The sequence below is a fragment of the Grampus griseus genome, assembly GCF_964374135.1.
Source record: "Grampus griseus genome assembly, chromosome: 11".
Taxonomy (NCBI): domain Eukaryota; kingdom Metazoa; phylum Chordata; class Mammalia; order Artiodactyla; family Delphinidae; genus Grampus; species Grampus griseus.
In genome coordinates, this window is record NC_139005.1 from 41,411,219 (window position 1) to 41,427,818 (window position 16,600).

The 16,600-nt window shown below is 46.3% G+C and overlaps 1 protein-coding gene across 1 annotated transcript in view; it reads left to right on the forward strand.

Moving 5' to 3' along the window:
* SLC4A8 (solute carrier family 4 member 8) overlaps positions 1 to 16,600 on the forward strand; it is a gene marked incomplete at its 3' end in the record, with an annotated part of 84,750 nt that overhangs the window by 22,147 nt on the left and 46,003 nt on the right. Inside the window, exons 3-11 of the mRNA XM_082666158.1 lie at positions 3,548 to 3,694; positions 4,222 to 4,357; positions 5,975 to 6,135; positions 8,661 to 8,849; positions 9,875 to 9,966; positions 10,898 to 11,055; positions 11,954 to 12,041; positions 13,046 to 13,192; positions 14,060 to 14,160. Coding sequence (XP_082522284.1) covers positions 3,548 to 3,694; positions 4,222 to 4,357; positions 5,975 to 6,135; positions 8,661 to 8,849; positions 9,875 to 9,966; positions 10,898 to 11,055; positions 11,954 to 12,041; positions 13,046 to 13,192; positions 14,060 to 14,160 — 1,219 coding nt within the window. The remainder of the gene's footprint in view (positions 1 to 3,547; positions 3,695 to 4,221; positions 4,358 to 5,974; positions 6,136 to 8,660; positions 8,850 to 9,874; positions 9,967 to 10,897; positions 11,056 to 11,953; positions 12,042 to 13,045; positions 13,193 to 14,059; positions 14,161 to 16,600) is intronic.

A 16,600-nucleotide genomic window follows, 5' to 3' on the forward strand; every position in this document is an offset into this window, starting at 1 on the left:
TTTGCAATGGATCTTGAAGGAGTGAGACAAGTCGGTGTCCGAAAGCATTGGTGCATCTGTGGAAGAGCAGTTTGGTTTAGGTGGAGGGGAGTGTGAGGTGAGGGTGGGAGCGTCAGCTGAGGCCATGAGGAGGAGACGGAGTCAAAACCAGGCTGTGGGGCTTCCCTGGTGGCGCAGTGGTTTGAGAGCCCGCCTGCTGATGCAGGGGACGTGGGTTCGAGCCCTGGTCTGGGAAGATCCCACATGCTGCGGAGCAGCTGGGCCCATGCGCCACAACTACTGAGCCTGTGCTCTAGAGCACGTGAGCGACAACTACTGAGCCCGTGTGCCACAGCTACGGAAGCCCACGTGCCTAGAGCCCGTGCTCCGCAGCAGGAGAGGCCACCGCAATGAGAAGCCCGCGCACCGCAACTAAGAGTAGCTCCTGCTTGCCGCAACTAGAGAAAGCCCGCGAGCAGCAGTGAAGACCCAGTGCAGCCCAAAATAAATAAATAAAATAAAATAATTTATTAAAAAAAAAACACCAGGCTGTTCTCTTGTTGTTGGTATAGATGCAGAAGGTGTACATCTCTAGATTTTTTCCCCCCAGAACATTTATTTGGTGTGAGCATGTGTGGGATTTCCACTTTGATCTCTCTTGAGATGATCACTCAGTTCTTTTAGAGAGCTTTCCCTTTGTTTCCCTGTTGAATGTATAATTTGTTCTAGAGAAAGAAAAAACTAGAAAGGAGGCTGGGGCCCGAGCATGCTGGAGCATGAAGGGTCCCGACTATAAGAGTGAGCTGTGATCAGAGCAGTGCTTCCGGAGGATTTGTTTGTAGGATCGAATTGGTGGGGGAGGCAGGAAGGAGGCCCCTGCTGTTGTCAAAGTGGGAGGAGAGAAAGACTTGACATCTCTAATCTATGGTATGGAGTGCTGAGGGGCAAGGTGGAAATCCAAGGTAATGCTGAGGTTTCAAGCGTGGAAAGTTGAGAGAATGCCATGAACAGAAACATGGAAGAAGCGAGTATGAGTCTGATTTCAGGTGGAGGATGGTGAGTTTGCTTTGGAACATATTGAGTCACTGGAGATAAAGATTTGGGGATCATTTGCAGAAGTAAACTTTGAAATCAGGAGAGCAAATATCACTAAAAAGAGAGAAGAAAGGGACCAAGGACAGAAACCCGGGGAACCCTCCTTTGGTGGATTGTGGTAAGGCTGGAGAAGCAGTCAGAGGAGTGCAAGTGAGCCAGGGAAGGCCGTGGTACAGGTATGGGAGAAGCCCAGACCACCAAGGGGAGGAAGTAGTCAAGGGATGGGGCTGCCGCCTGGAGCATGGTGGGCTCTCCAGAGAGTCTTTTGAATTGAACTGAGAGAGACGTAAGATGATAGAGGTTTGGTGATTTAGTGGCTTTGGCGTCCCTGATGAGGGCCGTTTCAGTGGAGAGCGGCCACGTGCAGAGGCTGTGGAACAAGGGGATGGTGAGGAAAGGGAGCTAGGTCGGCACACTGTTCTTGAACATGACTTAATGGACAAGGGAAGGGGACAGGCAGAGACTTGGGAGAATAGCACTGCACTGGGAACATTTCTTTTTTATTTTTATTTTAAAATATTTATTTATTGAATGAAGGATTCTTTAAATTGTTATAGTGTGCAAAAGTTTCACACACACGATTTTATATAATCCCATAATAACCCTTTTTTCTCCCTACTCCTATATTGCCTATCCCTCCTCCCCGCCCCCCACCACTGGTAACCGCTGGTTTGTTCTCTATATCTGTGAGCCTGCTTCTTTTTTGTTTTATTCACTAGTTCGTTGCATTTTTTAGATTCCACCAATAAGCGATATTATAGAGTATTTGTCTTTCTTTGTCTGATTTATTTCACTTAGCATAATGCCCTCCAAGTCCTTCCATGTTGCTGCAGATGGCATTATTTCATTCTTTTTATGGCTGAGTAGTATCCCATGGTATATATGTACCACATCTTCTTCATCCATTCATCAGTTAATGGACACTCAGTTTGCTTCCATATTTTGGCTATTGCAAATAATGCTGCTGTGAACATTGGGGTACATGTATCTTTTCGAATTAGTATTTTTGTGTTTTTCAGATCTATACCCAGGAGTGGAATTGCTGGGTCATATCATATGGTAGGAATATTTCCTTTTTAGGTAAGAGGGACTTGAGAAACCCGTGGAAGGGATGGATGGAAAGGAGAGACTGAGGATAACTGATGAAGTGGGACCCAGTGGGGTGGGAGGCGGTGCTCATTAGCCTGGAAAAGAGGAAAAGCTGGAGGAGGAAAGTGAGCCTGACTGAGAATGGAGGGAGTTCCCAGGACAGGGCCTGTCTTTTCAGTACAATATGAAGCAAGGTCACCTGCTCAGAGGAAGTGTGGGTGCGGTTGTCGATTTGAAGACAGTGACTAAAGACTGTAACAGCTCCCGTGGTGGAAGATGTGCGGGGGCAGCCTGAGATCCAGAGTGTCGAGCAGCAGTAACTGGGCAGAAATGGGGGAAGATCACTGCTCTGTGTATCCAGGTGTAGCATCCCTGCAGCTACTGCTTCTGGGCTCCAGGCTCACCAGGAAGACCGGGGAAACCAGGTGGAGGTGAGAGAGGCCTGGAAGTCAGGCACAAAACAAAATAATGTTTATGGATGGAATGAGAGAGCAGGAAGGAGGAACTAGAGAGGAACACTATGGGATCACTTACTTTCTTGTGTTCCCCTCTTTTTGTAAAATATTTAATATCTCTCCCTCATGCTCCCAGCCTTATGCCCCTTATGATTTGTAACTAGTCTCTCACTGTTATTCTAGATGGTGCAGAAAAAATATAATGGAAACTGATCCTGGAATTTACTGGCTGCTAAAATTGATTCCAGGCATCGTGTTAAGCATTTTATGTACATTCCTTATTTGCTTCTCACAAAAATCTTCTGAGTTTAAAGAATAAGCTTCAGTATTCCTTTTTAAAGACAGTCACAGAGGGCTTCCCTGGTGGCGCAGTGGTTGAGAGTCCACCTGCCAATGCAGGGGACACGGGTCCGTGCCCTGGTCCGGGAAGATCCCACATGCTGCGGAGCGGCTGAGCCCGTGAGCCATGGCCGTTTGAGCCCGCGACGGGAGAGGCCACAGCAGTGAGAGGCCCGCGTACCGGGCAGGTTGACCTGAGCGCTTAACCACTTTCTCAAATGGAAGTGGCCTCCCTGCCGAGACCTGCTGTAGGTGTCATGGTGTGACTGCATCACGTTTTATCAATTGCTCAAATCGTTGTAGTAGCAACAACTAGCGTTTGTTTTGGACTCTACAGTTTGCAAATCATGTTCACGCCCATTATTTCCTTTGATCTTAACAACATTCCTGTGAGGTTTGCAGCCACGTACAGGACTGAGACCTTCAACTCCCCCATCTCTACAGCTTTAGTCCTGGAGGTCTTTGAAGTTTTGTCATTACAGCGTTGTGACCAGGCCAAAGGACTGTACTCTTTTTCTTCTCCCCTCTCATGTATACTAGCCTCCTTTTTGTGAAGGAGTTCTCTCCACAGACCTTCTGCTTCTTTTCAGGTCATAGGACTCTGTACGTGGGGGTCCGGATGCCGCTGGGCCGGCAGAGCCATCGGCACCACCGAACCCATGGCCAGAAGCATCGGAGACGAGGGCGGGGCAAGGGAGCCAGCCAGGGGGAGGAAGGCCCCGAGGCCCTGGCCCATGGTAACACCTCGGGAGGGAGGGCGGGTGGGTGTCCACGCGGGGAGGTCTGGTGAGGCCGAAGGGGTGTGGGATGGACGTGGAGCAGGGGGTGGGCTTGACTCTCTTCCATAGACTTTCCCCAGCTTGCTTCCAGGAAGAAGAAATGCCTCTGAGAATCAAAAGTATCTTCCTGAAAACTTCACAGTTCAGGCCCCCCAAATCAATATCATAGAAGGTGAAATCATTTGCTAGAGGATTAGCCATTCTTTTTGATCAAATTCATCAGATTTCTAGTTTCTCACGGGATTTCTAGTTTCTTACCATTTCTTCAAATGGTCTTATTAATAATTTTTTTCCTCCTATGAAACTGCTTCCAAAGCATAGCTTTTTTTCTGGGAATAAAGAAATCTTTTTGACCGGAGTTCAGGATTATCTTGTGTATGTTCCTGAAGTTGTGAGGCCCCCCAGGTGCGCTGAGTGTGGCAGGATGCTATTTCTGTTGTAAGCTGAGGCTGGGAGCAGACCTTTCTCCGTGGCTGATTTTCCAGACACGCCATCTCAGCGTGTTCAGTTCATTCTTGGCACTGAGGAGGACGAAGAGCATGTGCCTCACGAGCTGTTCACAGAACTGGATGAGATCTGCCTGAAAGAGGGAGAAGATGCCGAGTGGAAGGAGACAGCCAGGTGAGGCCTTAGGATCGCCTGGGTCCAGATTCGCTTGGGCAGACAAATGTGTGCCTTTCCGTGAGTGACAGGCCCGCCTGCCTTTTATTTCTTCACGGGAGACATGACGACTGACACGGGGACTGACGTTCTAGGGTCCTCTGGGGGAAGCCTTGATGCTGGCCTCTTGGTCACGTCTGTGGTAATACCTATGTCAGTTGACCTTGAGCCCGGGATTGGTGACGGAAACACAGAACGTTAAGGGGGTCCTCGCTTACTAGCTCCTGGGCTCTTGATATTAAAGGTCTGGCTTATAAGATGCCTGAGGGGGCCGCCTTGGTTTAGACCTCGCCCAGCAGACATAGCATAGGTCCAGCCTTTTCCTGCGCATGAACCATAGCATCATTTGGGTTTTAATTCACTGGAAATTCCAGAATTTTTGAGACATCCTATTGGACAGTCCAACTTCACAGACACCTTTGGGATTATAGCCAGCCTGACAGTAGGCATCCCTGGATTAGTTGTAGAGTGACTATGCTTGTCTAAGGCCCAAACCCCAGAAGAGCCCTCAGATTGACCAGGGCCATGTCTAGAGCTCCTGCAGTGACTGACAAGCGAGGCTTCTGGGTGATACAAAGCTGGTGTGCCTGAGCCTCAGGGAAGGAGATAAGGTGGGTAACCAGCGAACCGTGGCTCCACCTCTCATTGGAACAGCGCTTCCTGGATACCTGCTGTATCCGTGGGTGTGTTTCCTGGGTAGAGAGGATTAAACAGGCCAGTCAGCCTGGTACCAAGCAAGGAGGGAATTAGCCTTGTCATTCTGTCTTTGCCAACGTCTGAAAGTCACACAGATAGGCTTTTTATTTTTTTTAATTAATTAATTTATTTATGGTTGCGTTGGGTCTTCACTGCTGCGCGCTGGCCTTCTCTAGTTGTGGCAAGCGAGGGTTACTCTTCGTTGTGGTGCGAGGACTTCTCGTTGCGGTGGCGTCTCTTGTTGTGGAGCACGGGCTCTAGGCACGCGGGCTTCAGTAGTTGCGGCTCGCGGGCTCTAGAGCACAGGTTCAGTAGTTGAGGCACATGGGCTTAGTTGCTCCGCGGCATGTGGGATCTTCCCGGACCAGGGCTCAAACCCGTGCCCCCTGCATTGACAGGCGGATTCTTAACCACTGCGGCACCAGGGAAGTCCCAGATAGGCTTTTTAAAAAGATAAATATATCATTTTATTAATGTGATTTGTCAACGTATCCAGATGATATAGATTAGATCTGTTATTTTTTTAATTGCATAGGCAATGCATGCCCACTAGAGAAAATTAGAAAATAAAGATAAGCAAAAAGAAGACGAACATTACGTGAAATCCTACCAAGCCAGGGATAATGAGGAATATAACATTTGATGTCTTATACATGTGTGTGTTTGTATTTTAAAATTTTTCTTTAAAGAAAAATGGAATCAGTTTTGCACTGTTTTATAACCTACTTTGTTCACTTACAAGTGTACCCTGAACGTATAGATTAGATTACAGTGTTCAATATGATTATTTGGGTATCTTTCTTTGTGGCTTACGTTAAAAACTCTCTCCTGAAAATTCCTCATTTTCTGTCTTTAACATCTGGTTGTTTGTAATGCTTCCAGGTGGTTGAAGTTTGAAGAAGATGTTGAGGATGGGGGAGAGCGCTGGAGCAAGCCTTACGTCGCAACCCTTTCACTGCACAGTCTCTTTGAGCTAAGGAGCTGCCTTATTAACGGAACGGTCCTTCTCGATATGCATGCAAACAGCATAGAAGAAATCTCAGGTAAGTTTAGGTGAGAGAAAACAGAGGAATGTTTGTGTCAATTAGGAAGAGTGGTGTAGAGGAAAGAAGAAAGTGGCTGTGTGTCCTTGGGCAAGTCACTTACCTTCCCGACCTCAGCGCCCTCAGCTATGGGATGGGTTTCAAACTAAGAAACTACCCTACCTATTCCATAGGCTTATTATGGGATACAAATGACATGGTGTGAAGTCTTCCATTTGTCTGTTCATTTGGCAGACGTTTATTTTGTATCTATTAATGCTTGATAATGTGCTAGGCACAGGGGAGTGAAGATAAGATACAATTTCTGTCCTCAAGGAGCTCCCCTTCTAGTGGGGAAAATAGCCATGGGTGCAAGAAAAGAGCTCTGGTTTGGTAATAATGAGAGAAAGGGGCAACTGGGAGTTGTGCAGAGAAAAGGGGGTTAGAGTGAAAGAAAGATTTTAAAAGATGGCAGCTAGGGAAGACACGTATGAAGTTGAGCCAGAGTACCCCCACTTCTTCAGCAAGACGTGACGGGGAGGTGTCTGATGGAGTTGCCTGGTACAGGTGAGTGTAAGTTACTATGTTTTAGGAATGGAGTTTGATAAACACCTGGGTGCATGTGAGGATTTTCCTCAGCTTGGCTTTGTTTGGCTGGACAGGTTACATAAAGATTTCTCCAAACTTTTCTCCATTTCAAGTATCCAAGTAATTCTGCCTCTCTGGGATCACATGGGGACCCAGGGAGGGGTCAGTACTGATGGGATCTGGTGTCACCTCCGAAGGCCCTAAGGGAAAGTTATTCCATGCTTCTTCCAGTTTCTAGTGGCTCTAGGTGTCCCTTAGCTCATGAGTGCATAACTCCAATCTGCCTCTGTCTTCACCTGGACTTCTTATCTGTGTCTCTCTCATAAGGGTATCTGTCAGTATCATCCAAGATGCTCTTATCTTGAGATCCTTAGTTACATCTGGGAAGACCCTTTCCACAAATAAGATCACGCTCACAGATTCTGGGGGGTTAGTACATAGACGTATCTTTTGTGGGGGAGGCGCCGTTCTACCCACTACGGAAGCCAAGAGAGGAGAGAGTTTCAATTCATCAGTGTCAGATGCTGTAGAGAGGTCAGGTTAGGTAAGGACCAGAGACATCTGCCAGATTTAGCAACTGGAAGGTTGTTGATGATTTTATTAAAAGCAATTTCATTGAGGCAGCCAAATTGCAGGGGGTGAGGAATTTTTCTTTTGAGAACTTTAAGAGATAGGGGAGAGAGAGAGAGAGAAAGAGAAAGAGAGGGAGAGAGGAGGCAGTAGATAATGGGAGACCTGGGGTGGACATTCTCCTTCTTTTTTTTTTTTTCCAAGATGAAGGATCCTGAGGCATGTTTATAATATGGGGCAAGGAACCAATCAATATAAAGGTTAAAGACAGAGAAACCTGGATCGTCCACTTAATATTTGAAAACAGATTTTCTTTATTTATTGCTTCCAGCACTTGGATAGTCATGGATGGAGTTGGAGTTGAAGATAGGTTGGAGTTTTGGGGAGGTGGGGGAATGGGTATGTAGGGTTGAAGTAGAACTGCTGTGGTTCTTCCCATCAGGTACCTGAGGTATTCGTGTTAGTGATAAGGATGAGTAAACAGTCTCAAGTGTTTACTGTGAATGAGCACTTTGTACGTCTCATTAATTTTTTATAACAGTCTTCTAAGGTAGGTGATAATATTAGCTCCATATTACAGGTGAGGAAACTGAGGTACAGAGAGGTTATCACACAGAAAGTGGTAGAAGTGGGATAACTGTGGACCTTTAGCGCTAGAACCCATGCTGTTAACTGCTGTGCTGACTGCCTCTCAGTAGCAGGTATTGGGATTTTTCCCCCCTCAGTTCTGCCAGGCTTGGCAGGTAAAGGTTGATGCTTGGTGGTAATCACGTGGGGTACTTAATCAAGAACAACTTAATGATTCTTGGAAGTTCCACTTTTACGTAGTCATTTGGAGTTCTACAGTTATAGTTTCTCTTGACAATCACAGCAATGTTAAAATCTCTGAGAAAGGGAGCGTAGAGGAGCTTTGGCAGATGACAGAACAAAATGGTAATAATGTGGATTTTTGAGTCAGACAGTCTTGGGTTTGACTCCCAGCTGTGCAACGTACTAGATGTGAAACCTTGGGGAATTTTGTAATGTTCGGGCCTCAGTTTCCTGATCTGTAAAAATTGTTATAATGCCACCTAGTTCTCAGGGTTTTTTATAAGGATTAGATTAGATAATTATGTAAAAAGTTCAGAGTGTCGTTCCTGGCACATGTTAAATGCTCAATAGTTTCCATTTCTAATAATAATGGTTTGTTACGTGAATAACATATAATGTGTCACAGCTGCTATCATCAAACAGCTCTTTCAGGCACTGAAGCGGAGACTGTACATCACTGACCCTGGTAGAACTGCCTCTCCTACTCCTTGTCCCTTGCCCCTCACCCCACTTGCCCTTGGTCTCTTTGGGTTCACTGACCATCAGTTTGAGTGTTCATGTTAGCACCTGCTTTCCAGACCTGATCCTGGACCAGCAGGAACTGTTCAGTGACCTGAATGACAGCATGAGGGTTAAAGTACGGGAAGCCCTTCTCAAAAAGCATCATCATCAGAATGAAAAGAAGAGAAATAACCTCATCCCCATTGTTCGCTCCTTTGCTGAGGTTGGCAAGAAACAGTCTGATCCACATTCAATGGATAAACATGGTAAGATTATTAGGAGTAACTGTTTTCTCTTTTGATTAATAAGACATTTAGGAACTAGTTGGAGATGCTAAGTTACTAGAGGGTAGGGGCTGTATTTCTCTAATATGCTTTCATGCTCACTTAGACACAGTCCTTTTTGGTGGATAGGCACGATGGGTGGCTGGGGCTGGTGACGGTCATCTCTTGTGGCACTAGGGATGCATGCCTCAGATAGATCTCAGTGGACCCCGGGGGAGAAGATGGTGCCCCAGAATGGCCTCAGAACTGATGTGGCTTTGGGGAGGTAGCCACATTAGGGATAATTCGGGGCCAGAGAAGTTCCACTGGAGCTTTTTAGAAGTAAACCAATGTCCTAGATTAGGGAGGCAAAATGCAGTAGTGTCAACTCTTGAGTCAGATGTCCCGGCTGGAGATTCTGACTTCACCTTTTGCAAAGTGTGTGACCTTGGGCAACCTCCGAAACCTCTTTAAGTCTTACTTTCTCCTCTGTAGAATAAGGATAATAGTGAGATCTGCTTCCTCAGTCTACAGTGAGGCTTCAATAAATTAATCCATGTAAAGCCCTGGAGCCAGGTGCCTGGTGGGTTGTAAACATTCAGTGAATTTCAGCTGCTGACTAGTTTCCTTTTCTGAGGCCGAATCTATGCTGGTCTCCTTGTCCCCACATTTACTGAATCACAGTGTGCAGGGGATGTGCCTGGGAGTCTAAGTTTTTGAAAAGTTCTCCCTAGGACTTTATGGTGTGCACTTCTGGTTAAGGATTACTGCCTTTAATAGAGGAAGAAAAGAGGATCACAGATGGTTCAGGAAGAGGGTGCAGGAGTAGGAAGACCTCTGTTCCTCCCTTTACTGCTAACTGGTAGGTAAGGAGATAGGTGTGTGTGGGTCCTTGCTTCATAGTCATTTGGACCACTTCTCTGTGTGGACTTTGCAGGAGATAGTCATAGCCAGCTGATGATGGACGGGGCGTGTCAAAGGGGGAAAGGGCAGGACTCGGAGAATTCTGTTTGATTTTCTCCAAATAGGTCAGACTGTGTCTCCTCAGTCCGTTCCAACTACAAGTCTTGAAGTAAAAAATGGAATGAATTGTGAACACAGTCCCGTGGACTTAAGCAAGGTGAGCAGAGACGTGGAAGTTGGCTTACAGGCCTAAGCAGATCTCTAGTGGAACCCAGAGTCTCATTGCTGGAAGCTGGATAAGCTTTGGCATTTCAACACCCTTTCTCCAGGACCAGAGCCCCTTCTGCAGAAAAGGAGGCCCATCTATCTGCTCATGTCTTCTTCCTTCTCCAGCCCAGACCTCTCTGACTCATCAGCTTGTTCCCCAGATTCAACATGCTGAAACCCACTAGCCACTAATAATCCTCCCTGCCACACACCTCCTGGTGTTTCAGAACTATTTTCTGATACCTGCTCTCCAGTAGCTCCTTCTTAGCCTCCAAGGGTTCTGCAGAAGCAGTATCTTTGCTACTGTCTCCTAAAACTACTTTGTGGTTGAAACTCTTCTTGGGGACTGTGGCTTGGTGTCCGAGGCCTCCCGCAGGAGCAGGGCCCCCTGCAGCTTCCGGCTCAAACCGTGATCTCCCTGCCGCCAGCCTCTCCTTGCTCTGGTCTCTCCCCGACGCTGTCCTTCCAAAATGCAGACAGTGTCACGTCACTTCTCAGCTCATAAGGCTCCCTGAAACCTCCGACAAAGCATTCCAGTATTTTAAAATGGAAACAATTTGACCTGGAGCTTCAAAAACATTCTTCTTTGGGGAGGCATGGTGTAATGGAATTCAAATCAGAGCCCCTGGATTTAAATTCTCTTAGAAGCTCTGTCGTCCTGGGCAAGTCAACTTCACTTCTCTGGGTCTCAGTGGCTCCATTCATTTTTTAAAATAAAAAGTGAGGCTAATTAGACCTTACAGAGCTATTGTAAGGATCAAGTGAAGTAGTATGAGAAAACGTGTTAAATCAAAAATGATTTATGAATGTCAGTTATGAGGAGGGTGATGGATGCGTGAGGTGATGGCTCCCACACTGTCAGGGGGTTCTTGGATTTTCAGGTCGACCTTCATTTTATGAAGAAAATTCCCAGTGGGGCAGAGGCCTCGAATGTCCTGGTTGGAGAGGTGGACTCTCTGGGCCGCCCCGTTGTCGCCTTTGTGAGGCTGTCTCCGGCAGTCCTTCTCTCGGGCCTGACAGAAGTGCCCATCCCAACAAGGTAAAGACCTGGACCGCAAAGCTCAGTGCGTTCCGTCTGGTGTGCAGGTTTGTGTGTGCTCTGGTGGAAGAAACCAGCTAATGCCAAAATGGAGGATTAATTAATTTGGGGAATGCTGTTTAAAATTCAGCAATGATCTCAGAAAACTGGGGTATATTTGATCAACCTCTGTGCGGAAGAATTGTAAGACTTTTAAGGCTCTGACGGTTCAGTTTCTATGACCTTGGAAATGGAGAACCAAAGAGTGTTCAAGGGCCACTTGCTTGCTGGGATGGGAAGCCTGTCTTGCTCTCCCTGTTCTGCCAAGCTGTATCCCAGGGAAACGTCTCTGACCAAAGGTATTGATGTCTCTTTCCACAGTTCCGGCAGGATTTGTTTGGTTTGCAAGTATGTCCACATTTGTTCAAAAGGCTATTCATGCGCTCTGAAGGTGGTGATTCAGGTGATTCAGGGCCCCATTAATTACAGAGTATTCAGATGTCCGGGACACAATTTAGACTCCTCTACAGGGCTTGATCATTTCAACTGCTTTATCCCTCTCCTCTCCCCATCATTTTCTTATTAGAGCAATGAATGAGATTCAGATAACCCTGAATTTGCACTACAATGCCACGTTTTGAAAAAATGTCCTTCCTATAGTAAGGAATTGTGTCTACGGAAACCCTGAGAATTATAACCACATTATTGAATGACTTGTACAGGTGGCTTCCAATGCCTACAGTGGAGCTATTAGGTCAAGGCTACTCGTATTGCTCCGTCATTAGTCTGTCTCCTTTTATTGAAGGTACTGTGATGATTTCTGTTTGATAGGAAAGAGAAATGTTCTGCTGTTTAGAGAGGAAAGATGCCACTTCTTTATATTTACTTACATAATTTAATCCTTTTTGTGTGTTGCCAGATTTTTGTTTATCCTACTGGGTCCAGTAGGGAAAGGTCAGCAGTACCATGAGATTGGCAGATCCATGGCCACCATCATGACAGATGAGGTACGCACACCCCTTCTGCTTTTCATGCATTCGTCTTGTAGATGTTTATTGAGCATTTACTCTGTGCCAGGCATTGTGCTAGTCATTGGGGATAAAATAATTATAATCGTGATGTTTGCTGGAAAGCAGTACAGGTCACGTCTCTGAGGACCAAGCCCTCTGGGGGATTTTTCTTCCTCTGTCATCTCTCGCTTTTTGAATAATCAAGGATGCAGAGAAATCTTTCTCTGGGAAAATTATTTTTGCCAAGTAGGATACCTAGAGAGAAAGATATTAAGGCTGACTTAACTTTCTAGATCTAGAAGATGGTTAATTAAATACATCCAAGCTATTTACATAAGGAAACCTCACCCCCATTTCACGTAAATGAGACCAGTTAGTATAAAGGTCAGGGGGATGCTCTCGGGCACTGTCATGTGAATGTACCAGGGTGACTAGACGCTTCGGCTGCCGTGGTCCTGAACCCCCACTGCATCCCTGCTGAGGACTGTGCTGCTCAGGTAAGTTGCAAAGTAAGGCCTTGAAGAGGCCTCTGTCTTAGCAGGCAGAGGGGCGTGGGCTGTGTTTTATCAGCTGTCTTTGGCTCGGAGGCATATTGGAGGCATATGAGGAACCTTTCTGAGGAATTCCATGCAGTTTTTTCTACCCATTATGATCAGGAAAATTCCTCATGCATCTTGGCTTTTGTTCCATTCTTTCTCATGCATCTTGGCTTTTGTTCCATTCTTTGAAGAGATAACAGAATTATAAAACTTTCGAGTCATCTTATCTCTTTCTATACTAATAGACATATATTTAGTTCTTTTTGACTCATCTCATCTTTAGATTCTTTTTTTTATTGTTTTATCCTTGCACTTCTCTAAGTGCTAACGTTATCTACATTTCAGATCCCCATGACAGAGATAAAAATCAAGAGGTTTTATTCATCTTTCACCATCTCCACTGGTGATTGTTTTAAGTAAAGTGACTTTTAGTTTTCCTGAGGACATTTTTCTTCTCTGTAGATTTTTCATGACGTGGCATATAAGGCGAAAGAGCGGGACGATCTCCTGGCGGGGATTGACGAGTTCCTAGACCAGGTGACGGTGCTGCCTCCAGGGGAGTGGGACCCCTCCATTAGAATTGAGCCACCCAAAAACGTCCCTTCCCAGGTAATGTATGCACATGAGCCAGTGGTGGCTTAGTGTCGCTTACTGAGTGCACACCATGGACAAAGCAGAGACCGTGAGGGTGTATGCTAAATAAGTTGAGATGTGGTTCTGTTTCTGGGCATCTAGCATGTCAGAACAGTAATAAAATATGAATGTGCAGTAACATAGATTGGCTCAGGTGTGGTGGGGCCAGTCAGGATTACCCTGGGATGAATTTTAAGCCAACTTTTGAAGGATTGATGTAGAATGGCAGAGAGGAGAGGAGAGGACATTTCTTGGGAGCATATCATGAATGAAGCCATTAAATGAAAAGAGGTAGTTGTATAGAGAGAGCAAATAGAGTCCCTCACACTTTTTTTGAGAGGTTAAAGATGGAAGGGAACTTCTACTGTACACTAGTCCCCAGGCCAAGTGCTTTACATATGCTAATTCAACCTCCTGGTAACATCTCCATATAGGTATTGTTGTTCTTTGTTTTACAAATGAGGAATAAAAAAACCATCTTCAAGGTTTTAAGGTAAAGATTACACACAGATTTGAAACTTGAACTTAAGTCACATCTGATGCCAAAGCCTCCACTTTTCCGTCTCTGGGTGAGACAGTTAGGTATCAGCAGAGAGGAGGAGAAATTTTTTTTTTTTTTCAGGAAAGTCAGTAAACGCCTCCAAATCAGTAAATGCATTTGAAAGCTATAACAAAGAATTGGCTATTTTGGGGCTGCTTTTGGATTTTCTCATCACCAACCCCCACCCCCACCCCCACCCCCACCCCCACCCCCACCCCCCACCCCACCCCCCACCCCCGCCCCCAGCAGGAAAGACTGAATACAGGGCTGAGTTTGTTAATTTTGCGGTCTTCTGTTAAAAGGAGAAAAGGAAAATGCCTGGAGTTCCAAATGGAAATGTTTGCCACATAGAACCGGAACCACATGGGGGCCACAGCGGGCCAGAACTTCAACGCACTGGGCGGTAAGTTCTGGAATGTTTCACAGCTGATACTGCTTACCGGACAGAAGTTGTATAAAGGAATGAGGCATCCTCTTTACTTTCAGCCTTCTTCTCTGTAGTATCTTTATTGGCTGGGAATTACTTTTCAAATGGAACCACTGACTATAAGTATTACAAATATATCAAATATTATATTCATTCATTCAAATTTCTCAAACCACCTAACATGTTCTGTCTCCCCTCCTGGCCTTGCCCCAGGAGGGAAGACAGAACACGTTCCCTCTGATTTGAACACTTGTCCCCTTCCTCATTTCCTGGCTGACTGCTTCTTATCCTTTGACGCAGCTTAGGTGTCACTTCCTTTGGAGAGCCTTGCAGGACCCTCTTTAGAGGAGGTTAGGTGTTCCTGCTAGGTGGTGTCCCAGCTTTGAGCTCTGTCCCTTGCCTACCTGCCACCCTCCCCCCAGCCACCTGTTATAGTCCTGATCATGCTTTATTACTATTTATTGATTTGATGTCTTTCCTGCCAGAATGTTTGCTCCATAAGGGCAGGGACCCCATTATATTCCTAGCACCCAGCACAGTGCCCTGCACAGAGTAGGCACTCTATTAATATCTGGTGAATGAATGAATGAGTAAATGAATGCTTTTAGAATGATGTCTGTTCTGTAGCATGAATGGACAAGGTATGGATAAATATTGAATGGTTAAGTTAAGAAACCCCTTGAGGTGGGGAAATAGGTACTATTTTAGGTGTGTGTCTCAGAATAGGCAACCTACTCTTTTGGGCCCAGATTTTAGGACAGATGTCCAAGGAGGACGTTCTCCATGGTAGGTGAGGACAGCAGGTCCCCAGGCTGGGAGGCTTTATATTCCAGGTAGGGAGGCAGTAGAAGAGGATGGTATTTGGGGTTGGAGTGGCATCCAGAGGTGTCCCCCAGATCGTGGGAGAAGGTTCAGTCTATGGCTCTGGCTCTGTAAGTTGTGCTTATGTCTAAGAAGGATCTGTTGGGCGGAGATTCCCAGGACAGGACTCAGATGATGGAAAGGAGCTTTCACTGTCCTCTATTCTATTGCTTTCACCTTATTTTTTCCTCCTTGCTTGAAGTTGCTTTCCTTATTTCCCTATCCTCAGTGCCCTGCCTAATGGAAACTCAAGGTTGTTTTTTTTTTAATTGTGGAGAGCGAGTTAGTTTTGCATTCTTGGAAATTCAGGGAGAGAAAGGAGAGGAGACTGAGAAGCAGGAGAGAATGGCACTTAACCAGCAGTGTCCTGATGGGGAGTATGCATCTGGTGGAAGGAATGTATTAGAGGGCGGGGAAGGATAACTGGGCTCTGGGGAGGGATCACCGGAGGAAAGGAGGAGCCTTTTGATGGAAGGGGTCACTGAAAAGAGGGAGCAAGCTCCAAGAGTAAGTTTCACATTTTCTTTACAGTTGGAAGGGGTCCAAATTGGATGGGGAGGCCTGGTATTGAGAAGCAGTTCGAAGGAAGCATCTGTCTTTAGAATAGTTTCCAGGATTGAGACTGTCTTAGATGAAGTGGTGTTTTTTTAAAATTTATTTATTTATTTATTTTTGGCTGCGTTGGGTCTTCATTGCTGCGTGTGGGCTTTCTCTACTTGCGGCGAGCGGGGGCTACTCTTCGTTGCAGTGCGCAGGCCTCTCACTGCGGTGGCTTCTCTTGTTGCGGAGCACGGGCTCTAGGTGCGAGGGCTTCAGTAGTTGTGGTTCGCGGACTCTAGAGCACAGGCTCAGTAGTTGTGGTGCATGGGCTTAGTTGCTCCGCGGCATGTGGGATCTTCCCGGACCAGGGCTCGAACCCGTGTCCCCTGCATTAGCAGGCGGATTCTTAACCACTGCACCACCAGGGAAGTCCTAAGGTGGTGGGTTTTTTTTTTTTTTTGCGGTACGCAGGCCTCTCACTGCTGTGGCCTCTCCTGCTGCGGAGCACAGGCCCCGGACGCGCAGGCTCAGCGGCCATGGCTCACGGGCCCAGCCGCTCCACGGCATGTGGGATCCTCCCGGAACGGGGCCTGAACCCGCGTCCCCTGCATCGGCAGGCGGACACTCAACCACTGCGCCACCAGGGAAGCCCAAGATGGTGTTTTTTAAGGGAAGGGTCTTGGGTTTGGATTTGATAGAATTTCAGAGTTATGATTTATCCTTTTGACTGTAAAGCCAACAGCTTTCCTTCAAACACATAATCCATGCAGAGGTGAGATCTCATCTTTCTTTCGGTGTCAGAAAGAGGAGAATAAACTAGGCGGGCAGTCACTTATAGTCAATTCCACATGGGGGTTTGGGAGCTCATTAGATTGGATCTCAACAGTTATAGAATCTTGGAAATGGTGCCTGTCATCCCAAAAGAAAATCCCGTAGAGCCAGGACTGACATACACTTAATCAGCAACCCCAGGTACCTTTACTCACAAACTCAAATGGGGTTTGAGGAAGTTCTC